This window comes from Trichosurus vulpecula, chromosome 3 (assembly GCF_011100635.1).
Source record: "Trichosurus vulpecula isolate mTriVul1 chromosome 3, mTriVul1.pri, whole genome shotgun sequence".
Classification (NCBI taxonomy): domain Eukaryota; kingdom Metazoa; phylum Chordata; class Mammalia; order Diprotodontia; family Phalangeridae; genus Trichosurus; species Trichosurus vulpecula.
The window spans coordinates 435,058,194-435,083,999 of NC_050575.1; the positions used below are offsets into that span (position 1 = coordinate 435,058,194).

General features: G+C 40.6%; 1 protein-coding gene across 1 annotated transcript; it reads right to left on the minus strand.

Moving 5' to 3' along the window:
* Positions 1 to 17,062: 17,062 nt before the first annotated feature.
* LOC118843972 (major histocompatibility complex class I-related gene protein-like) lies at positions 17,063 to 22,053 on the minus strand. Its single transcript, XM_036751773.1, has 5 exons — positions 21,969 to 22,053; positions 19,399 to 19,662; positions 18,709 to 18,975; positions 17,333 to 17,611; positions 17,063 to 17,205 (listed from the first exon to the last, which is right to left on the minus strand). Exons 1-5 carry the CDS (start codon positions 22,051 to 22,053, stop codon positions 17,063 to 17,065), a joined length of 1,038 nt encoding a protein of 345 aa, XP_036607668.1.
* Between the last annotated feature and the right edge of the window lie 3,753 nt (positions 22,054 to 25,806).

Genomic DNA, 25,806 nt, shown 5'->3' on the forward strand with positions numbered 1-25,806 from the left:
AAGCACCTACTTTGTGCCAGAAACACTATTAAACACGTGATGAGTATTTGCAAAAGACTACTATGTAAATTAGTTTGGTTTATATGCAAATGTCTACTGGAGAGGACAAAGTGCTAGAGAAATTCTGTGAACTCACTAAGCCTCCAGGTGAAATAAGCATATATTTTGACACCTGTTACTTCAGCATGTAAGAGGGCATAAGGGAGGATGGCAAAAAATAGGTTGGCAAGAGACACCAACGGCTTGTAGAAAGCAAAGACTCATATCTCTTACTCAGGAATACTTTCTTCTTGAAAAGAATAAGAAGGCACTGGATACAATTAGAATTAACTACATAATGTGATATTGCATCTGGGGTTCTCCTAGGTTGTACTCACAGATTGCGTTCTTAGGGGAATAGGCACTCAGGCATCTTCAGTCTGGAAAACCTATAGCTTATGGGCCCCCACCAGTGAGTTTACCTTTAATGAGCAGACAGATGACAAAAGTAGTTCTAAGCAGAGGCATCTATTGAAATGGCATGTAGCTACAAAATATTCCTGGTATACTCTCTCATAACTAATCATAGCTTCTGTCAGAAAAGTAGCCACAAAATAGAGGTGTACATATAAGGAACACACATTACCTAGGCAGCTCATATCGCTGGCACTGCAGGGCCTAAATGTCATTTCCCTTTATAGTAGATTCCTCATGCTGTTCTTACTGGGTGCAGTGTTGGTACTTGTAGGTCACTCATCTGGAATCTCAACTCACAAAGTTCCTATGTCTTACAGCTTGACTCATTAGGTTCAGTTAGGTAGTGATATGAGACCAAAAGAAACCAATAAAATTTCATTTAAAGAGGTGAGGGTTGGACCAGACAATTTCTGGGATCTCCTTTATCTTGAACACCTACGATGCTATTAACAGCTTCGTTAGTGCTTTCTTCTTGAAGGGTTGGGTGGTCACGATTTCATGGGTATAGAAAACTTCCAGTGAGGAACCCGACCTGTGAGTACAACCTAGGAGAGGTGGTAGGTGTGGTGTCTCCTAGTGGGAAAGTTGCTTTGCTCTAAAACATCGTGACTGATAAGTAGGGGGGAAGCAGGAGAGACATCCCCTTACCATCAAAGGCTAGGGATGATTTCCCCTGAAGAGCTGATCCTTTGCTCTGCTGCCAGAGGTCATACTCTTCAAAGCTGAATGTTGCCTCCACTTTCCTACAGAATTTGTCCTATTTTTTAAAAGGCTGTCAGGGTCATGACTGATACTAGTTATTAAATGACTATCCACCCTCTAATTCCATCCATTTGTGATCATAAAAACTGCATGTTTTATAAAGGGCTAGGAGTCTAGGCATGCCTTTGCATTTTGTTTAAGACCTTAACGCCTTGTTGTCTCTACTACCTACCTATTCCTCTCCCATCCTGTGATTCCATCAACTAGGCTGGGAGGAAATCATTGATTAGGGATGGTCAGATTAACTTCATTCCCCTGTCACAATCATAAAAAATGAAATTGATTATTTTTTAATGAGCAGGGAACGACTCCTTATTGATGTAAGACTCATTCCTCAGTACCTGTTGATGTACAGTCAGATTATCGATTTGTCAGAACAAAGATAAAAATGGAGAAAAACCTAGAAGAAATAATAGACACGGAAAAGGTATTGTGTGTAATTAAATTAACTTCAGCCTCAATGAATTACATAACGTGAAATGAAACATGGGAAGTAATTGCAGGAATGGACATTGACACAGTTAATTGTCATCTCCCAAAGAAGTTTAGTCAATGTAAATCAGTTGCCTCAATGAGGATACATTTGTGTATGATAGTCTCTGATAATTCTGTTTTCTCCCTGTTATGAATTTGCCTTTTCGTTTTGGTAGTTAGATTTTCTTTTCTTTTTCCTGTTCAGGCTATCTATCAATTAATTGATTTTGTTAGTGTTTTAGAAAATAAAACCCCTTCCTGGTTTTGTCATCATTTCTATAGTCTTTTTATTCTGGAGTTTCTTTATTTCTCCCATGACTTTCAAGATTTATTTTTTGGATTAAAGTGTTAATATTTTCGTTTCCTAGTCTTTTGAAAATTTTGTGTTCAGTTTCTTGATCTCTTTCTATTTCATTAACGTAAGTTTCAGTTATCAGTCTTCCTCTAAAGGTGGCTTTAGCTGTGTGCAATAATAACAATGTTGTTATGAATAATTATACACTATGTAGAGCATAGCGTATAATTATATCATGTATAAATATGTATTAATTATAGATAATAATAATTGTTTAGCAACAAAAGTTTCTTCATTCCCCTACCCCCACAACATCCCTGGGAAGTAGGAACCATCCTCATTTTATAGATGAGGAAATTGAATAAGAAAGAGGTTATGTGACTTGCTCAGGGTCATATAGCTAGTAGGCATCGGGGGCAGGATTCGAATTCATGTCTCCTGACTACAAGGCCAGAGCTCTATCCACTCGCCAGTTGTTGTTTTATCATTATGATCATTCTCTTTAATATAATTATTATTTGTTCCTATGACTTCTTCTTTGACTCCCTCATTATTTGGGGATGTCATTGCCTAGTTTAAATTTAGCTCTTCGTCTTTCATGCATCCTTCATCACAATTTTATTTTGTCATTGTCTGTAAAGGACATATTTATTACTTTTGCCATTTAGAATTGTCTCCATCAATCAACAAATATTTTTATTAATTGTCTAGTCCACGCCAGGCAGTGTGACAGACACTGAAGATGCAAAGAGAGAAATGGACTTTGAGGAACTTAAATTAAATTAAATTAAATTCAATTCTACTGAGGACAACATGGACATATGAGTGTTTACAATAGATATATACTAAATAAATGTGAGATCATTTCAGGGGGAAGGCACTGGAATCGGGAAGCTTTCAGGAAAAATCTTATGGAACATTTATGATTTCCTTATGCCCTAGTGCGTGATCAACTTTTGTGCTGGCATTGTTAGAATGTGTAGAAATATACATGGTTTTGAACCTATTATTCAGAAATTACCACAGGTCAGTCAAATACAGTTTTTCCTAATGGTTTCTTTAACTCTATGTTTATTGTTAGTATTGTTGGTGTTGTCAGTTTTTTGAAACTGGCTCACGCCATCTGACTCCTCCAAGCAGGAAGTGCAGCGGTCACTCATGGGCCTAACCCTAATGCCAATTGGCACTGAAGCTTTAACCCATTCCATTTTTCTGACCTTGCCCCTCCTTAGGCATCCTGGTGGTCCTCCACTCCTGGAGACTCACCATATTTTATGCTGGATTTCCTGCAGACATCCAATAAACTAGCCCTTTTATTTAATCATTTTTCAGTCATGTCTGAGTCTTCATGACCCCATTGGGAGTTTTCTTGGTGAAGATACTGGAGTGGTTTGCCATTTCCTTCTCCAGCTCATTTTACAGATGAGGAAATGGAGGTAAACAGGTTCAGTGACTTGCTCAGGGTCACACAGCTAATAAATGTCTGAGGCCAGATTTGAACCCAGGAAGAGGAGTCTTTTTGACTTCAGGTCCAGTGTTCTATCAACTGTGCCCCCTAGCCTACCCACTGAGACTCAAAACCAAACCCAAGTCTTCCATCAGCCTCTATCTGCTAATAGGAGTTATAGGCAGGGCCTACCATGCCTGGCTGGTGCATGTATATTAAGTAATTTAAAAAAAATTTCTTAGGGGCAGGTAGGTGAAGCAGTGGATCAGACGCTGACCTTGGAGTCAGGAGGACCTGAGTTCAAATCAGGCCTCAGACACTTTCTAGCTGACGCTAGGCAAGTCACTTAACCCTGATTGCCTCCAAATAAAATAAAGATTGTCTAATGCCTTCAAGTATACTGCAGTGCCTTGTTTTCGTGCTTGACATGACATTTATATTATTGCCTTATTTGGATAAATGGATGAAATTCCTTATTTTTCCTTCTCCCTAAACCTAAGATTTTGTTTCACTTCCTTGTTTTCACTCTACATGCATCTATATTTAAAACTTTTTTCTCTTAAATTTCCCCTTTTACTATGAACTCAATAATCACCAAGAAGCATGAACATTTCAATATGTAAAGAGCCAAAAAGAGGATCTGTAAAAGGAGGAGGCTGGACTGATAGCCTCCTACTTCCATTTCAGTTGGAAATTTCTGATCCCGTGACTGTATGATTGTGAAACTCTGACCTATTAGATATGATCTGTTTTTAAGTTCATGTTAAATTTAGCCCAGCAATGACAAAATTATTCTGTTTGTCTTTGTCCACCTTTGGACCTTTTTGTTTTTCATCTGTGTATTTTAGTGTTTTGTTGATGCTCTTTTCCTTCTTCCTTTTTTCCAATCTCTACTCATTAACTTGCCCTCTTCTCTTCTTCCCCCTTCTCTGTCCCATCCAGTAGAAATCTTCCCTTGTGTCTAGTAAGCACAGTCGAGCCAAATTATTCACCGTCTTAGTCATGCTTAAACATGGATGGCCATCACATGCCCAGAAGTGGATAGAAGATCTCATCATTAGTCTTCTGAAGTCATGGCTGCTCAATGCATCAATCACTTCTGTAGTCTTTGAAAGTTGTTTTCCTTTACATTATTATGGTCATCATGGAAATAGCTCTCCTTTCTTGGATTTTGTCTTTTGTGAATCTACTCGTCTTCTTCCCACGTTGCATTTACTTTATAAAGAATCTAGTATGGCTGATAGATATGAGAAGTTTGTCTTTCTTTCTTCCTTCCTTCCTTCCTTCCTTTTTTAAAGCCTTTTTTGATTAGGTTTTCAAGACTCCAGACAAATACATTCATACAATTCCTTGTCAGGTGGGTTCTATCCCTGTAATGCTTGTATTTTAAATCGTCCAAAGACCAAGGTCCTTTTTCATTTACCATCTTTTTAGCCAACTATTTATTTTCCAACTCTTCCTTTTTCATATGAATATTTTGCCTTCTATGGGTAGCAATGATAAAGAAACCACCTGTGTAACCAAGGTCAAGTGGCCGTTATTAAACACCTACTTTGTCCCAGGCCCTGTGCTTAGTGTTGGGAATACATAGAAGGGCAAAAGACAATCCCTGTTCTCAAGGAGCTCCCAGTCTAATGGGGGGATACAACTTGTAACCAAATAGCATGAACAAGATATATACCGGATAAAATGGAGATTGTCATGAAGGGAAGCCACTAACAGTAAAGAGGGCCAGGAAAATCTTCTTGTAGAATGTGGTTTTTTAACTGAGACTTGAAGGAAGCCAGGGCAGCCAAGAGGAAGAGATGAGGAAGGAGAAAGAGCCAGGCATGGAGGACAGCCAGACAAAATGCTCTTAGTAGAGAGATGGTGTGTCTGTTTGAGGAACAATAAAGAAGTCAGTGCCAGCTTCATAGTCTGCGCCAATGCTTTCTTGGGTCATGTTAGCAGTATGCTTTATGCTTTTATGGATGATCGGAAGTGGATAGTGGTCACTCAGTTATGCACACAAGCTCAGAAGTTTAGCTATGAGCAGATTTATTTACTCTGATCAGAGACCCTGGGAAATAACAGCCACCAATGAACACCCTTGGTTGTTAAGAGGCCAATATAATCTCAGTCACTATCATTCACTGCAATATTCTTATGGGGCTTCTCCATACTTGCTTCCTATGGAGACATTCTGATTGTCTTCCAACTAAATTATACCCTATGTTCTATCTCCTTGCCTGTAGTTCTCATGATCTCCCACCAGATGGCAGTCTGTCTTGTGCTGATAAACTGCCTGCCATCTGCCACTGGTATTTCAGTTCAGTCACAAAGTGTGTGTGTGTGTGTGTGTGTGTGTGTGTGTGTGTGTGTGTGTGAGTGTGTGTGCGTGCATGTGTGTGAGTACTCATGGATCTACGTCTGTAGAGAGTGGGAAAATGAGGAATACTTCTAGCCTCCCTTTGTCTGAGCCAGAGTCTCTGCAAGATACTATTACATGATTATTATTAAACTGAATCCCATGCAGTACATAAACCTTGCTCCTGCAGAAGTTGTAACTAAGACTTCTCTTCTCTAACTCAGAATTTTCTAGCTCAGAGATTAGCTGCTGGGGTTGCTCAGGAAGTCAAACAGATCAGTTTTCTAGGTGTGGGAACTTCCTTCATCAACTCAGATAGAAAACCCTTTTATAACATAATGCAAGGATTTCAACTTAGGGTATGAGAAACTTGGTAAGGGGGTATGGGCCTTATCATATTATCCTATTGAAACATTCCCCAAATGGCATAATTCAGTGGCACAGTGGATTGGATGCTGCACTTGGACTCAGGAAGCTTCAAGTTCAAAGCTGGACTTAGCTACTAGCTGTGTGACCCTAGGCAAGTCACTTAACCTCTCTGCTTCAATTTTCTCATTTGTAAAATGGGGATAATAATAGCACCTACTTGGCATGCTAGTTCTTTGTGTTAACTGCTTCTTTTTCTAGCTAACCACTAATCATTTCTTTAATAATATGTTCTACGGTTCTACCAGGCATCAAAGTTGTGCACTTGTCTATAGTTTTGGGGCTCGATTTTCTTTCTTTGAAAATCAGGACAATATTTGCCCTTCTACATTTCAGGAGAACTTCTCTCATTCCCCCAAGCTCATCCTGAACTTTTGCACTCCACGTAATATTTTTACAGATGGTGTTACATTTTTGTGCTTGATCTCCTTATGTGCCCTTGCTTTCACCTTCCACACTTGCTTCTGGAAAACTCTTTGTTGGTGAGGTCTCTGCACATCTGCACGGTTTTCTCAATGATAGATGGTGGAGGAAGGAACAAGGGAACATTCTATGAGGCTGATCTACTACTTTCAGCCCTTGTGTCTCGTGGGTAGTCACTAGACACCATCATTGCAGCATTAGCCTTTAAAATAGAGACACACTTAATAGCGCCTTGTTGGTGCATTCTGTTGGACAGAGGCAAGCAGCGCCATCTTGAGGCACCCATGATTGCAGAATGGGGACATTCCGTGAACCCTTAGAAAGGGTCTCAACAATGATAGGAGCATCATGTTAGAAACACTGCGGGCTTAACACAGTTCGATCACACTAAAAAACTTCATGGCACTATGGCACCAGTCCCCTCTACCGCGTGTCCCTGTAGCACCCCCTGACAATTGCTGGTTGTTATTGGTTTTTTCTTCCTAGTCACACTACAGGCTGAATTTCATTTCTTCTTTCATGGTGGTGAGGGTGGGGACAAGTTTTGACTGATGATAGATGTCAATGATTGGAAGGAAAGGAGCCATTGTGTATACAGGGGCATCATTTCCCATTTAGGCTGTATAAATGGTACAGGATTTGGTGTTCTGATGAGTACTGACATATATGAGAGATGTTGTGAAGGTTGAAATGACAAGATTTGGCAATTGATCGTATGTACATGGAGTAAGTACAAGTGAAGAGATGAGGGTAACACCTAGGTGACTGGGAGGATGGTGGTACCATTGACAATAATAAGAAAATTCTTAAGAGGCATAGGATTTGGAGAGAAAGCTAATGAGTTCTGCTCTTGTTAATGTGGATGTTCCTTCTAGCGACATGGATTGCAAGCCAACCTTGTTTGTCCGGTTTCTTTTTTCTTTTTTTCTTTATTTATTTTTAGTTTTCAACATTCACTTCCATAAGTTTTAAATTTTATCCACCTCCCTCCCCTCTCCCCTCTCCAAGACAGAGTGCAACCTGATATAGGCTCTAAATATACATCGTCATTAGGCATGTTGTATGGAAGAATTAGAACGAAAGAGAGGAACCAGGAGAAGGAAAAAACAAAATAAAACAGAAGAAAACAAAACAAAAATAGAACAACTAGTATGCTTTGATCTGCATTTAGACTCCATATTTCTTTCTCTGGTTGTGGATGGCATTTTCCATCATGAATCTTGGAGTTGTTTTAGATCCTTGCGTTGCTGAGAAGAACAAAGTCAGTTGAAGTCAGTCATCACACAATGTGGCTGTTACTGTGTACAATGTTCTCCTGGTTCTATTTACTTCACTCAGTATCAGTTCATATAAGTCTTTCCAGGATTTTCTGAAGTCTGCCTGCTCATCATTTCTTATAGCACAGTAGTATTCCATTACATTCAAATACCACAACTCGTTCAGCCATTCCTCAATTGATGGACATCCCCTCAATTTCCAATTCTTTGCCACTACATGTACATGTGCCTCCTTTTCCCATTTTTAGGATCTCTTTGGGATATAGCCCTAAAAGAGGCATTTCTGGGTCAAAGGGTATACACATTTTTATAGCCCTTTGGGCATAGTTCCAAATTGCTCTCCAGAATGGTTGGATCAGTTCACAGCTCAACGATGAATTAGTGTTCTAATTTTCCCACATCTTCTCCGACATTTATCATTTTCCTGTTTCATCATGTTAGCTAATCTGATAGGTATGATGTGGTACCTCAGAGTTGTTTTGATTTGAGTGTCTCTAATCAATAGTGATTTAGAGTATTTTTTTTCATATGATTATAGATAGTTTTAATTTCTTTCTATGAAATTGCCTGTTCATATCCTTTGATCATTTATCTATTGGGGAAGGGTTTGTCCATCTTTTAATACTCTTGTCCATATCCTTTTCTGAGTTTGCCACAAAGGTTGACCTCATATGCTCAGTTTCTCCCAATAATGAGTTTACGAGTAGAACACACAAGCTTTCCAATGGTATTCTTAGTTTTCATCATATGACCAGCCCAATTTCTTTTTTGATCATTTCCTTAGCATAGTTCCTGGCACATGGTAGGTGCTTAATAAATGTTTACTGGTAGACTTCTTGATGACATCCTTTACCCCTTTGTAGCTTTTCATAGTTCCTTATTTATTATACGTTGCAGCCTGTTCACACCCACCATGGGAATGAAGTCCATGTCTCGTGAGTGATACTCATTTTCATTCTTCAGAGACTCATCAGCACTCTCATAGGAGAATGATATGAAAAGATTCCCTTTGTTTCTGGGAGAAGTTTATGATTATTAATATAGCTTTTTAGTTTCTCAAAGGTAGTTAATCCCTGGCATATGTTACTATTTTTTCTGTTTTTTTTTTCAATCAATCCTGTGTTAGTCAAACTGTGGTCCAATGTGGAACGTGACTTATGAGTGCCTGTCTTTTCCTAACTAATATCCTCACCGAGAGTGTTCGCAACATGAACATAGATGATTCTGGAAAAATCTAACCTCTTATAGGTAAGGGGGGCTGATGAGAAATGTTTTGTTTTTGTTTCCAAATTGAAGGAGAGACTGAAGGATGACAGAAGGTAGAGTCTGTGGCAGGGGTTGGGGGAGGAGAGAAGCCAGGAGGTGCAGGGGCACACCAGTACCAGCACCAGGCCACTGCCACCTTTAGCTGAATGGAATCATGAGCAGTTGAGCCTCGTTTTAGTGATTTTCTTAAGGAGTGATCTGTCAGGGTAGAATTATGTTACTTTGCCTTTACTGGGAATGACTAGTAAGCCATTCTTTCCCTCCCTTTGTTCGTTTTGCTGGGTGAACGAACATCATTTACCCCTAAATAGTGCCATTTTTGCTGTTTGTACTTTTATAGCAGGAAGCTATGTGGCACAGTGGACTGAGTGCTGGCCTTGGATTCAGGGAGATCTCAATTCGAATCCTGCCTCCTACCCTAGCCGTTTGGCCTTGTACAAGTCATTTAATCTGGTCCCAGTTTCCTCGGCTGTAAAATGAGCAGAATAATAAAACCTAATGAGAGGGTTAGTATGAGCGTTAAATGAGATATCTATAAATCCTCAGCCAGTTTTGAATGGCTATTATTTAATTCATCATTATTGTTATCTTTTTGCCTGGGGATAAAGATAAGTTGCTTTGGATCTAACTCTGAGAAGTGTTTGCTAGAAATGACTGTAGCACAGTGTGGTGAATCCCCTACAAAGCCTAGACTTACCAATGAGCCGCCTTTCCCTCCACACTCCTCAACACTAAGAAAGATTTCATACGGATGCAGGGCCTTATGGACACTGAGGAAAATAGGCTGGCTAATGTGTGGGCCTTTTTTTTTTACCTTGATATATTTTCTGCCATTAGCAGGAGTGGCAGATCAAATGACGGAGTAGATAGAGCACCAGGTCTGGAGTCCCGAAGATGTGAGTTCAAATCTGGTCTCAGACACTTACTAGCTATGTGACCATGGATAAGTCACTTAACTATGTTTGGCTCAGTTTCCTCATCTGTAAAAAGAACTGGAGAAGTAAATGGTAAACAATTCTAGTGTCTTTGCCAAGAAAATTCCAAGTGGGGTCACAAAGAGTAAGACGTGACTGAAATAACAAAACAACAGCTTTAGAGCATGATGACAGACTCTAAAACCAGCTCTTTTCCAAGGTGGTGCAGTGGATAAAGTACTGGACTTGGGCTTGGGAGTCAGGGAGCCTCTGCCTCAGGCACTTACTAGCTGTGTGATCTCAGGCAAGTCACTTAACGCTGTTTGCTTCAGTTTCCGCATCTGTAAAATTAGTTGGAGAAGGAAATGGCAAACCACTCCAGTATCTTACTAAGAAAATCCCAAATGGGGTCAGGAAGAGTTAGAAACAACTGAAAACAACGGAACAACAAAAGTCATTGTGTATATTTTTTCTGGTTTTATTTGCTTTAGTTTACATGAATTCATCTAAGTCTTGCAAGGCTTCTCTGCATTTGTCATATTTCATAGTTAATTACAGCACAGTGATATTCTAATACATTCCTTATACATGGGCATCTATGGTGTGTCTATTTCTTTGCAATTACAAACAGCGTTGGTATGAATAGTTTGGCATATACGGAAGCTTTCTTTGTGTCTTTGACCTCTTTGGAGTATACATGCCTAGCAGTGGGGATCTCTGTGTCAAAGTCTATGGAGATTTTAATCACTTTATCTGCATAATGCCAAATTGCTTCCCAGAATGGTTGGACCAGATCATAGCTCCAGCAACAATGCATTAGTGTGCTTTGCTCTCTCACAATCTTGAGGGCTGATTCTCGATTCTTGTCCTTGGTGCTAACATTTCTCTAATGGCTATGAAGACTTACACACTTTATGTAAAACAAGAGTTCCTTCAGTGCTTCAAAGATTATGATCTAATGGATATTGGTTCTCTTTCCAATGGCATAGACTCTAATCCTACAATGACTTATCAGATAGCATTTCAGAGTTTGGTTGGCCAAAATATTCATCCCCTTCACCTAACTTTGTAATGAATCTCCCTGGACATAGCTTGGCTAACAGCAGATATGGCCCGTCATTGGGCCAAACTGGAAGGCTCTACAGTTTGGAGGGACTTACATTCTAATGCTTAGCCTTCGAGAACCCAGGGGTGCCTTTATGCAATAATGAAGCTCTGGAGTGCCATATACATGTGCAGAAGCAGTATGACATAATGGATAGGGAGTTAGTCTCAGAGCTAAGAAGACTTGGGTTCAAGTCCAGCCTGCAGAAAATATTGTTTGTTGCCCTTGGACAAGTCAATTAACTTTCACTGCTCTAAGTCAACTCTCCAAGACCAAATTGCCAAGTAGGTGCTGACATAGATTAATCAAGGAAGTTATTTATATTAATGAAATCACAAAGAAGTTCGGTCCCTACCCCCATATATACTCAGTAGATGTCGTTGTCCTTTCTATATGGAATCCCAGAAATAGAACCAAACACACACAAAATAATAGTTTGAGAGCTTCTTGAGCTTGGTAGGACCTGCCAGGTCTTGTGCTCTACTGGCAGAGCTCGGAGAAGACTAGATCACCGATGCTATGATGAGGCATTAGCAGAGGACATTAGTGGAGGAAGCCTACAGCACAAAAGGAAAAAACTCAATCCTGGATCAAAAGGATGAAAAGATACTTTGTATGAATTTTCCATTTAATCTTGCATGTATATTTGATTCCCTGTCCCCCCCCCCTTCCCAATAGAAAGTAAAATTCTTGAGGGCAAGGATTTTTTTGTGTGTGTTACATATTGCAGATATAATAACTAACCACAATGATAATAATAGCTCGCACTTATAAAACACTTTAAAGTTTTTAAAGCACTTGACAAATATTTTCTCATTTGATCCTCACAATAACTTGGGAGGTAGGTTTGGAAGGTATGGATGATTTCTTTACAAAAATATTTATGAAATTGAATACAGTAGCAACAACACTGCCATGCTCCCGTCTTCCGTGTTTTAAGCTGATTCATTGGCACCCTGGTGTCTTGAGCACTGGCGCCTTCCTTTCCCCCACTCTGCCCTCCCATGTTTGTTTTTGTGAAGCAGTCAGGTGAAATGACTTGCCCATGGTCACACAGCTAGTAAGTGTCAAGTGTCTGAGTCCGGATTTGAATTCAGGTCCTCCTGACTATCTATTGATCTATATGGTCTATCTATTATTATCCCCTTTATTATCTGTGCTTCACAATGAAAGAAAGTGAGGCAAAAGTGTTAGGACTGAATCTGTACTCAATTGTTCTTGACTCCAGGCCTGATGCTCTGTCAGTTATGCTACTTAGAAGCCATTAAAGTGTTTAGTGAATTGAAAAGAATCAGGAATAAATTAATGCACAGTTATGGGCATATTATACAAATGAATTTGTTATTAAATATAAATGGTTATAAATGCATGTTTGTGCTTGCCATTTAAAATGAAACATAAATAATAACATTTCAAAATGAGATATTTATAACCTATTACAAAGAAAGCACAGCAGAGGACACCGATTACAACTTTTTAAAGAATTCTGCATTGGCCCCACTGTGAAAGGACAAAAATCTTCCCAGTAGGGAGAGATCAACCAGGGACAGCATTGAGACTGATGTTCAGGGAACCCCAAAGAAGACAGTGACTGACTTACCTGGAGTCTCGTCCTTGGTATGTTCCATTCCTCTAGTGTGGCGGAGGAGTAGGAGAAGCAGGAGAAGGAAAAGATCTTTCCAGCTGACCTGTTGAACCTGTAAACAAAGGCCTCTAGGTTGCTCTTCCCTCAGAGTCCCATGCCAACCTAGCCATCCACCATTTGAATAGGAGAAGTATAAGAGACCACGGTTCTGAAATTTCTTACTCTTAAATAAAAATATATGTTCTTGTTGCTTCCAGAGGAGTTGATTTTTATTGATTTTCTTCCTTCTCATCCCACTCCATACCCCTCACCACTCTCTGTATTCCCATTGTAGTTCATACATTATTCCATCAAGTAGAGAAATTTCCAGAGGTTCCACACTCTGCTGAAGCACTTGCAAAGTCATTTCATCTGACTTCCTGTCTCCAAGCAAGGCTACTCCCAGCCTCAGAACCTGAGCCCCTAAATCTAGTAAGTGGAATTCCCAGTGTCTTATAGGAGGTGATACCCAAGAACAGAAGAAATAATAGAATCATCAGTCTTGTGACTACATTCAAATGTGTTAAAATCAGTTATAAACAATTAGAGATGTTAATGGTATTGGTAAATACAATTCCTCCACTATGGAGCAGTATGAGAGATGAAGATACTCCTAACTGACCTGGCAAACCTGTGGGAGAAGTTCTCTAGATGAATCTCTTTTTATGTCTCCATGCCCAACCTTGCTATCCACCATGCTCATGGGAAAAGTAGAGACAATGGAGATAAGAGTTCTGGAATTTCTTATGTCATGAAAACCATATATTTACAGGGAGGCAAATTAGACCTTATCAACATTTTAGCGTAAAGAACTTTGGGTTTTGAGTAAAAAAATTGTTCTAATGCTGGATCTATTATTTATTGCCTTTTTTTCCTCTTGGGCTAGTCACTTACTCTTTCTAAGCCTTGATTTACTCAATATTTAAAATGAGGATGTACTGTATTATTTCTAAAACTTCTATGAATCTTATAAATATCATGATATCATATGAGACTTAGGGGGATGTGGTTCATACATGCAATAGAAGATAAATCTAATTTATAAAGAAAAAAGTTAAAAGAGATGATAGCATAGCATGGCAGATCTAGAAGACGCAGTCTTGTGAAATTCATAATTGGGAGCAATCTTGGGAGCATCTGGATGATGACTAATGGTAGAAGAAACACAAAGAGAATAATCGTGGGAGTATACTACAGATCATATAGCTAGAAACAGGAATTTGATAATGTGTTTGAGAAATAGAATATAAACTTGTCACAGTGTCATGATATGCTATTGATGGGGGGCTTTATCAGGATAACTATTGGGAATCTTTCTGTTAAAATCAGAGCAGAAGAGAAATTCTTGCCTTACTGATAACTTTTTCTTTCTTGATGTTTCAATGTATTTAATCTTCAGTGTATCTATAGTCCCCCACCTTGCTACAGGAAGGAGGGAAATATTTTTAATTATATGTTCTCTGGGACAAAGATTGGTCATATTTTTTACCTTAATAGAATTAATTTTCTTACAAAAACTTTTATGTCACCGACATCCTCATCACTGATTGAATTATCATTATCATAACTGAAGAGTCGAGTGCCATAAGGCTGTGGTGCTCTCTAATCAAGAATGATTCTGGCATTTTAATCAAAAGAGCAATCACATGTTGAATAGTGATGATATGCTTCAATACTTTGAAGGAGCTGGGATCTCTTTGAGGTCAGCTACTTTTCCACTGATACCTCTTACCACTCCTCCATGGATAACTTCTTTCAAAGGTCAAGGAAACCTCTTCTACATCCCTGATTCTGACCAACAAATACAAAGAAATAGATTGTTGAAATAAAATTAATGAGCATCTTGGGAGGCAGTGACAACACCTTTCCAGTATTCACAATAGATAAAGAAATGAAAGTGAGACCATTTCTGATTGCATTATAGATTTCGAGAGAGTAAATGTCAAAGGTTTCAGAGTAATAAGAGGTAGCATCCCATGGCCTTCAATTCTACTAGGAAAATTCGATCAAGGGAGATGGGAAGCACTCTAAGACAAACAAAATTTTGATGAAGAAGAATAGGAGAGAAGCTGTTTAAAGGATGCACATGGCTGCAGAAGGTACTCATCTCCCCACTTAGCTTTTCCAAAGACATTGATAAAAGACGGAAGAATCTGGTAACTAAAAATGAATACAAAAGAAGGTCAATGTCAAACAAGGATGATTTTAGTGTCGCTGAGTTGAAACTGATGATGAATGCTCAGCACAATCATAAAGAGTTTTCTACTTTTTAAAACTACATTTGACACAAGAGAAAGCTCAAAGAAGGAAGAGAAGCACTTGGCAGCGTGAACAGAATTATGATGAGAAAGGCAAAACTACAGCTAGGACCTAATAAGTGTGAATAAGAAATCCAGTGAAGTGTCACATTATTCAAATTTGCACCGCGTATTTTATTGGGCTGGAACTAATAGTCATCTTTAAAAAACATAATTATAACCTTAAATGATATGAAAATGTTTCTGTTGTGTCTACTAAGAAAAATATTATTAGAACATGGGGATAAGGCACAGAAATGGCTAACAAAGAGTGGAAGCGCACGTAAGACAGTAATTAGAGAGTTTCTGAGTATCCCCAATAAACTTAAGTCACCAGACTTGGATTAAGAACATCTCATGTTACCAAAAAAACCAAAACCCCATACAAACCTTGATTATTGCCAAGCCATCTGCGGAAAATTATGGTGAGTGAGAGAAGGCCTGCAGTTCTGGAAATGGACAAATGACCCATTTTTTTAAAAGGGAAGGAAATGGACTCTTCATACTATAAGCCACTGAGTTGGGACTTCAATTATCAATATAACTCTATTAAACATTACTAAGGTATACAGTCCTTCTCCCTCTGCCTTTTTTTTTGGGTCTAGACTCATGCTGTCATGGGTATAGGAAAATTCCAATGAAGAATTCCCTCCATCAGTGAAGATTTAACCCTTTAAAATTAAGTCTTAGAGAGTTGCCTGGGGCTCTGAGAATGACTTGTTCAGGATCATACAGCCAGTATGTGTCACAGGTGAGGCTTAAATCCATTTCTTAACTTCAAGACAGGGCCTCTATTCACTAGAACATGAATATAAACTTGGCAAACTGCCATGATATGCTACTGATGGGGGACTTTATCAGGATAACTATTGGAGATCTTTCCATTAAAATCATAGCAGATGAGAAATTCTTGCCTTATTGATAACTGATAAAAACAAATACTTAATAAATATTTGTAGTAATGAGTTGAAAGGATTAGTGACTGATTGGCGAGCATCTAGCAAGGGCAGTTTGATCATGTAGAGCCACCATGGTTTGTGATGACTTGAATGAAGCCATAGATGGCCTGTTCATCAAATTTGGAGATGACTCAAAGCTAGGAGGGATCGCTAATGTCGTTGGATGACTATAAATAAAACCAGTGGCCTAATCAGATCCAAAAAGATCTTTAAAGGGCAGAACAACAGGCAGAATATAATAAGATGAAATTTCATAGGAGTTTTGCATGTTGTGTCACTCCAATAGAAGGAAAGCTCCATGAGAGCAGGGACTGTTTTTTCTTTTGTCTTTGTGTTAGAAGAGTCTAGCAATACACTAATTGGCCCTTGACAAATGTTTATTAGATTGGATTGCATAGGATTGGAATATAAATAACTAAGTCCCATAGTTGAGATAAAAATGGCAGTAAGTATAAGACATATATATACATGCATACATACATATGTACATACATAAATACATATAAATACAATGTTTTCTGTGAAAAAAATGTAGGGATTTTAGTGGACTGAAAGCTTAATAAAAGTCAACAATATGACTTGGCCTTGGTGTGACAGAAAAAAAGGCCAAAGTAGTCTCCAAATGTATTAATAATTAATTGATGATCAATAATAATAATAACCAAAATTAATAATAATTACTGATGTTTATACAGCACTTTAAGGTTTGACTGACACTTTATATGCATCATATTACTGTGAAGTACGTGCTATTATTATCCCCCTTTTACAGATCAGCAAACTGAGGCTTGGAGAGGTTGACTCACCCAGGATGTTATTGAAGAGTGTTTTGACCAGGTATGGTTTAGACTGCATATCCTCTGTGTCCCACTTTGACCCTAAGACTCTAGGATTCTCTTTTTACAAGATGTTCCTCCAACCAGTTATTGAGGTTGCTATAATAGCAATATCTCCTGTCTCCCAGGGATCTTTCCTTCCAATACTTTTCTCTCACCTCTCTCTCATTACAACCATACCTGACTTCCTCTTCCTCCATGCTATGAAGGCCCCAGCGCAGCTCACCAGTAGGATGACAGCCAATACAATGCCCAGAGCCAAGGTCGAAGGCTTCTCCCTTGTGGGCTTTTCAGGGACTGCAGGGAGCAGGGGTAGAATGTAAGCGTGTGTGCATTCAATGAAAGAAGGGAGAAGGGAATAAAACGACATTCTGGGACCTGGTCTCTTAGTGATGTGATGAGAATGCCTGGATGAAGCACTGACCTGGATACACAGCAGGGGCCATCAGCTCAATGTGTTCCACCACACAGGTATAACCCATCCCTGAGTCCTCTGGTGGGAGCTCTAAGGTAACTTGAAGGTAGAAGGTGTTATCCATATTGGGCAGGATGCCACTGGAAGTCTCCCTTCCCCATACACCCAGCGTCCCATTCTTCTCCCAATGCAGTAGGATGGAATGAGGGTAGAAGCCTGTGGCTGTGCAGGAGAGAATGGTGCTGCCTTCTGGGTTGACACGGCGAGATGCAATCACCTCTGGGGGCACTGGGAGCAGAGGTTAAGAAAGAAGGCCTCATGTCACTATCTCAGTGAATGTTTGGTGCTTTACTTGTCTCTACCTTCATTGATGTTTCCAGGTTCTTTAATGCGGAATCTTTTATCCTGTTGGATCCAATGTGTCCATCAGGTCCTTGACAGTGATGTGATTGCTTATGCCTCTTTGTATCACCTTGGACACCTAAAAGAGTGCTGGGTAAACACTAGTTTACAGAATCAGAATTGGATGGTGTTGATGACTACATCAGGAACAGCTTTCTAAACCATCTTCCAATAGTTTGGCCTGCTATGATGGATTCAGAACAGAATCTTCTTCCACAGGTCAATATTCCGTAGGTCCATGACTTTATCAGTGGAGGTCCTTATACTAATGATGACTGCAGACCCACTATGCTTATTACACTACCTTTCATGTGTTTCTTTCACTGTCCTCCCAAACCCCAACAAAATAAAGATTAAAGATTACCTGGTGACCAAATTCCTGGTGATGATGTTCTAAATATGGCTAGAAAGCTCACTAGAGAGCAGATAGAAAATCCATCATTCTTGGGCCCATGCATAAAGTTTTTCCTCCTTGGTAGGACACAGCAGAATACGTATTCAGATATCATAGCCCTTGAGCTCCTTAGGGTCACTATCATGCCTTGATGAGGCAAGCAGGAGGAGGTTAACTTAAACAAAAGAAATGAAAGCAAGAAGGAAAGAAAGAAAAAAAGTAAAGAGAAAGAAAGAAAAGAGGAAAGGGAAGAAGAGAGAAGAGAAAGAAAGAAGAAAAGATAGAAAAAGAAAAAAGAAAGGATGAAAAGAGAAGCAAGGAAAGGAAGACAAGTAGGAAAGAAAGAAGGAAGAATGGAAAGTGAAAACGAAAAAGGAAGAAATGAGAAAATAAAGGAAGAAAAAAGAAAGAAGGAAAAAAGAAAAAAACACCTCAACCTTGCTTCCATTTCCCTGATATTCCATTGTAAGTTGGAGCTATGTTCAGAAGCCAGGGATCCTCCCTGTTTCTCTAGGGCTCCAGTTACTTCACAGGATGATGGAGCTGACCTGGACCTCCTGGGAGGAGATGGGAAGAAGCAAACACTCACCATTATCTTTTAAGTTTTTGTACCCAACGATTTTCCTCATCAGATCAACACAATATTCATTCATGTAGCGTTTCCTTAGATCAGTCCAGAAGGGACTTTCCAGAATATGCTGGTATTTCTTGGCTTCAGGCTTTAAATTCTCCCACTGCCCATCTTCTTCATCTATCCTGTAATATTCCTCTCCATCCCAAATTAAATGGATGTGGCTCTTTATCTTTATGTCATTGTCTATTTCACAGTCTGCCAAGAGTTGCCCTGTGTGGTTTCCTGTGGAAGGACATTGGGGTGGGCTCCTCTGGGACTAGTAAAGAGAGGGAGATCAGTAACTAGGATCAAGTGCAGCCCATCCCTAACCAGGGGGTCTAAACAAGGACATAGAGCCCCCATCCTTTGAGTTCAGGTTTTTTGATTAAGTTTGGACAGTGGTGAAAGTTCTGGGGCTGAACACATAAGGGTCTTAGAAGGATTACATATAGAAAGATATGGTGACACAGGATGTTGAAACAAATAGATGAAGCCTAAGACTCAGGGATGGATTCTTTAAAGCCCTTTCTTCAGGTTAAAAAATAACAGTGGAGTGGGACCATGGACACCCATTTCAGTGCTATGATCTACTAGGGAAGGATCTATTTAACTTAGAAGAGAAATAGATAAGGTATTATGAAAAGAGGGATGGGGCATCTGACTTACTACTGTCAAGGTTGGTGTCATTCTTTGCTAAGTATTGAATGACCCAGCGGAAATGTTGCTCATGGTCCACCAATAAATGACGCCTCTGGGTAATGTAATCATATCCCAGTGCTTCGAAGATCCAGGGTATCTTGATGTTAAGTTTCCGTTGTGCGTTGTTGTAGGATCCCACCTCAACATCATCCATGAAGCTAATTCCATTTATCTCCAACAGAGAATGGATTGTGCCCACTGCAGTGAACTGACCTACATGCCTGTGGTGTGCTGAATTACAGGAAGGAAGGGAAGAAGAGAACATGGTGTTTCAGATTTGGGTTTACCAGAGGAGCAGTGTTTTCTCTCATCCATTCCTTTATCCTTCCTCTGCTGCACCCCCTCCCTTCCCATTAGTAAGGGTAACTATACAAATGACTCCCAAATCTAAATAACCAAATCATAGTCAGTCTCTGCCTCAGTCTCAGTCTCAGTCTCTGTCTCTGTCCCTCTCTTTCTCTCTTGCACTCTAAGCATCACCAGCTACAGGAGGCAATGGGTAGGGTGCTCTGCTTGTAGTCAGGAAGAGCTGAGTACAAATCCAGATTCAGCCACTTATGCTCTGTGACCCTGGGGAAGTCACTTAAGCTCTTTGAGTTTCTGTTTCCTTGTCCATAAAATTGGCATAATAATGACACCTACCTCTCAGGGTTCTTGTGATGATCAAATGAAACATTTGTAAAGCACTTACCACACTGCCTGGCACGTAGTAGGGGCTTGGTAAATGCTTATTTGAAAAAAACTTTTTTTTCAGACATCTCCACTTAGATGTCCTCAACATGTCAAAACCAGAACTCATTATCTTTCCCCCAAACCTATTCCTCTTCCTAACTTTCTATTTCTGCCAAGAACACCACTAATCCTCATCACCCAAGTTTGTAATCTCAGATTCATCCTTCAGTCTTCTCTCCCCTTCTTTCCCCAATATCTGACCAATGGCCAAGTCCTGCCGATTTTACTTCTACAACTTCTCTCAAATCCATTTCTTTCTCTCCATTTACACATCCCCCACCCTAGTTCTAACTCTCATCCCCTCTCACCTGGACTTTTGCAATGTCCTCCTAATTGGTTTCCCTTCTTCAGTTCTCTCCCCTCTCCAATCTGCCCTCTCCAGTCTTCCCATTTTCTATTGCTAAAGCTCATCACTCCCTTTCTTTAAACAGCTTTAGTGACCCCTTATTGTCTCTGGAATATAGTACAGTCTTTTCCAGTTAATGGCATTGAACACTACTCATAGCCTGGTCCAGCTTTCCTTTGGAGCTTGTCTTATCTGCTTGTCCTCTCCTTCATGTATTCAACATTTCTGCCAAACTTGTCCACTTGTCATTCTTCACACCCAACATAGACTGTCTGCCCAGCCTAGAATATGATCTCTCATCACCTCCAGCTTTGAGATTCCCCAGCTTTCTTTAAACTACAGCTCCAGGTGCACCTCCTACAAGGTTCCCCCTAATTCCTGCAGCTGCTAGTGTCCTGCCCCAATTAGAAATTAATTTGTATTTACTTAAACACATAATGATTATTTATGTCCAGTCACATGCTAGTCCCTTGGGAAAAGGGGGTGCTTAGTATAATAACTAGCACAAAGTAGGGAATTCATGTGAAATGGTGGAACAAGCATTGACTTTGGAATCAGAAAAACTAGGTTTGAATCCCATTTCTAATACTACTTGTGTGACTTTTGGAAAGTCACATAACATCTCTGGGCCTGTTTCCAAATTTGTAAGATGACAATGTTGGACTATATGACATTTTAGTTCCCTCATTGTTCTCCTGTACTTCCTATCCTCTTCCCTTACCCAGGCCTGATCCTAGTTTGGGCCCTCTTACCTCTCACCCGTAATAGCCTCCTCACTGGTCTTCCCTCTTCCATCCATCTTCCCCTCAGATGCCAACCTGATTCTTCTACAGCATAGCTCTCACTACCTCACTCTTCTAGTCAATAAACTCCGATGTCCTTCTCTTACTTCCAGGATAAAGTTCTTTGCTTGGCCTTTAAATCCTTTCAGAGCATGAATACTTCCAGCCATTCTACTTGAGGGTCTTTCACTTTACTCCCCTCCACTCACTCAGCTCCTCTGCAGCAGCTGGCTTGCTGTTCCCCACACATGAAACGTTATACTCCCTCCTCTTACCTTTGTCCTGACTGTTCCCTGTGCCCAGAATATTCCCCATCCATATCTCTACCTCCTGCCTTCCCTGGATTCCTTCAAGTCTCAGACAAAATGCCTTTGCTGGTGCCCACAATGGCCAGAGGTTTCCTCTCCAAAGTCACCTTTGACCCACTCTGTGTATGTATATTGTTGGCATCTTTTTGTTTATATGTTGTCTCCCCCATTTGAGTATGAGCTTCTTGAAGGCAGGTATCCCTAGCAATCACAATGTTAGCTGGAGTATACAAATTGTTCGATACATACTTGTTGACTGACTGTCTGGCTTACCTGAAGCCCCTTGAGTACAGTGACTGAGTTTCCCATCAGACTCAAGTCTCCGTGGTCTTTCCCCTCTCTCCCTAACCTCTTTCCCCCTAGACTTACCTGCCTGGGTCTCTTTCAAAGCAAATACCCCCAGAATGAGAATCCAGCCTGAAGAAAACCATCTCCACCTCCTCTGACACTCCATGATCTTCAGAAGGTGGCTGCCTGCCTTCCTTGTCAACCCCACCTGCAAGGGGGATGCTTTAGGTCTTATGTCCTGTGTCCCAGGCACTGTCTAAATGGAAATGAGGACTCCTATATGTATCACGGCTTCCTCCCTCTATCCCCACCCAGGCTGGGTTTGACTCTGCTGAGGCCCTGCCCTCCTCTCATCGTCACTTAAGAGGTCTGGCACCAGGCCAAAACTTGCCCTGCCTGGCAGATATGAGAGAGGAAGTGAAACAGAGTGTAGTGAGGGCAGGGAACCTCAGAGCACAGTCACCATCAGTATTGTTTGGGAGGCCCAGAGATGGGCTGATTCAACACCAGGCACCAAGTTGTCTTTCCTAAATGTTCATTGAAGCTGGAAACTTTTAAGTCTGAAAAGATCACTATGGAGACTATTCTGGAGGGGAGAAATAGGGGAGAGATCCTAGTCCCCCTTTCCTGACATGCCCTCAGGTCATCGCCGACTTTGTGGAGTAGGTTTTAATGGAGCTACAAGTCTGAAAGTATGTTATTAACTATGATAACAGTGAATATTATCCGTTAAGATTGGCAAAGACTTCATATATCATTATCCCATTTGATCCTCCCAACAATCCTGGGAGGTAGGTACTATTATTGTCTTCATTTTTCAGATAGGGAAACTGAGTCTGGGAGAGATTAAATAACTTTAAAAAGTAAAAGTCTAAGGAAGAACTGAGAGGTCATCCTGCCTTTGTGGACATTCTTGTTGCTGCTCCACACTGCCTTTCAACGCTGATTAGTTATATCTCCTCTCCATGTGGCCTGCACTCACTGGGTTCTTTTCCAGGATTAGGGCACTGAATCTTAGCTGGTGCCTCCCAGTGCTTGTAGACTCACTATCTGGGTGACTTCATTGTGACTGTGGGGTGTGCCACCCTGGTTCATCCCTAACTCTGAGTCTGGGCATCGTCAACATATAGCACCTCACTTGTCACATAGTATGTGCTTATTAAATCCTTGTTGATTGAGTGAACATATACAGTATAAAATCTGTTGGGTCTTTACAGATGGCTTATGGGCATGCAGTCAAAAACGTGACCTACCAACTCTCCAAAGTCCAGAACTAATTATCTTTCTCCCAAACCTTCTCTATTCCCACCCTCATTATTACTGCTGAAGGCATATCCATCCTCCCAGTCCCCCAAGCTGGCAGCCTCCTCCCTGGCACTGACCACACATCTCCAATCTGTTGTCAATACTGGCCATTTCTACCTTCTCCATGTCTCCTATGAATCCTCTTCTCTCCTCCATACACCCACAATCCTTAAAGAGTCCCTTATCACTTCTCATCTAGTTCACTGCAGTAGCCTTCTCATTGACTTCCCTGCCTTAAGACTGTCCACACTATGTCCCATCATTCACACAAGTTCTACCCACTCATTTTTGAGCAGCTAGGAGTGGGGTGTGATGACCTTTCATCAGTGTGTTATATTTAGGATTCTTCTTCAAGTCTAGCTTGGACCAGGTGGTAATCAAGACCCTTTCTAAATCTGAAAGTCTGTGACTCTATAAAAGGAGGAGTGAGCCTGGGGAGTCCTATTTACAGCAGAGCAGTGCATCTGTGGATGGTCTGGTGTCTCTGGATAGTCCTTGATAGTTTCCCCTGTGGGTCTATACTTGTGATCCTTTATTTTTTGGAAGTCCCTAGGAAAGCCTCCTGAGCCAGTACATGCTCCATGTTGCCTGAGTTCTTCAGAGGACATCGATTGGCCTAGAAGAGAGAGAATGACTCTGGCAAGGCTAGTTATGTATTGTCTGCGGCAAGCCTTTGTCAGACAGAGGTCACAGGACTTTTGCATTGTAGATCAGAGTAAGTAGAACCTTTGTGTGCTGAAAAGTTGTCCTGGCTTAATTCTTTGAACTTTTATAGGTAGGATCACAGTTCAGTATGGAATTATTTTAACCATTCAAAAGTGTGAATCGCTTCTTTCCTTATAGCTCCTCGAGGATGAAGGCAGACCAGGTCTTCTCTTCCTCTTGTATTCCTCACAATAGTTAGTTCTGGTCTGGGTGCACAGTGGGTACTCAAGAAGTATGGATTAATGTGTGGTCATAATACTCAGGGAGAATTAATGAGATACATCAGGTTTTAGTGGCCATACTTCTCTGGGTGGAAATGTTCTCACCTCAAGTCACAAACCCAGTACGACTTTGGGAGGAGTTATGGATGCTTCACTCAAAGTGGGGAAAAAGGGAGAGATGGTTGGTGGCAGCGGGAGGAAGTAAATCAGACTAAGGTTTTCTTCTATTCCTATAGCCTCCCCCACTAGGATACATAGAAAAGTCCCCATGATTACAAAGAAAGGACTTTGTTCCTTCAGTTTTTTTCCTCAAGGGCCTTGATGTGAGAAACCATTCTCCTGGCATTTGAGGTCATTTCCACTTCCAACTTCTTTGCCTTTGTAGTCCCTGGAATCCTGGTCACCTTCACCAGTGGAGAGATGGCCCCAGAGCTGGTCACAATGTTTGAGTCAACCAGTGACCTCTGTCATCATCAGCAGTGAACAAAGTCCTATGTCGAGGAGGTGTCGAGAACCTGACCACAGAGAAAAGTTCAGTGGGGATTGAGGAACTTCAAGGAGGAGGAGGAGTTAGTCCTTTAACATCCATGGAGAAAGCCTTACCAGTTATTACCCCCTTCCTCTTCACCTTTTAGGTGATATAGGGTTTCTGTGTTTCAGGTACCCATCCCAAAGTGCTAGATTTGGTGGCCCACCTCTTAGAGCTGCCCATGGTGTTTGATTCAAGTGCCGCCTTCTACATTAGGCCTTTCTTGGTCTCTTCCCTCTCCCCCATATCCTACCCCCCAAAAAAACCACCCCCTTGTATATGTTTTAGAAAAAGCCAGCATGATATAATAATGATAAGTGATGTTTATAAAGAGCCTACTATGTGCCAGGCAGTGCACTAAGTACTTTACAAATATTATCTCATTTGATCCTCACAACGACCCTGGGAGATAGAAGTTGTCATTATCCCCATTTTACAGTTGGGGAAACTGAGACAAGCAAAGGGTAAGTGACTTACTCAGGGTCACATAGCTTGTAATTGTGTGAAACCAAGTTTCAGCTCAACTCTTCCTGACTGTTGATCCAGTCCTCTATTCACCAGGCCACCTAGCTCAAGTCAGAGGTTTTTTGCTGTTCAGTTGTGTCTGTTTCTTTTTGGAGTCATCTGTGATTTTCTTGGCAAACATACTAGAGGGGTTGGCCGTTTCCTTTTACAGCTCATTTTACAGATGAGGAAACTGAGGCAAGCAGGGTTAAGTGACTTGCCCAGGGTCACATACCTAGTAAGTATCTGAAATCAGGTTTGAACTTGGGTCTTCCTGACTCTAGGCTCAGTGCTCTATCCACTGTGCCATCTAGCCACTCCCAAGCCAGAGGACCTGAGTCCAAATCCCACAGCTGTATGATCTGGGCAAGTTATTCAAATTTCCTGGACCTCATTTTGCTCATCTGTAAAATGATAGGGTTGGACCTGAGGGTCACTGAGATCCTTTCCATTTTCAAAACTGTGATTCTGAATGTGTTCATGTTGTTTCTCCAGATAGTAGACAAGGTCTTTGAAATGAAGGACTCTCGTTTTTGTCTTTGTGTATTCTGGGCATTTGGAAGCAATATGTGTGATATATTTGCTGATGACCTTTGTTGACCCCAATAAGGGGATAAAGCCTAAACTGCCATTCTATCCTGACCAGCATGGACAG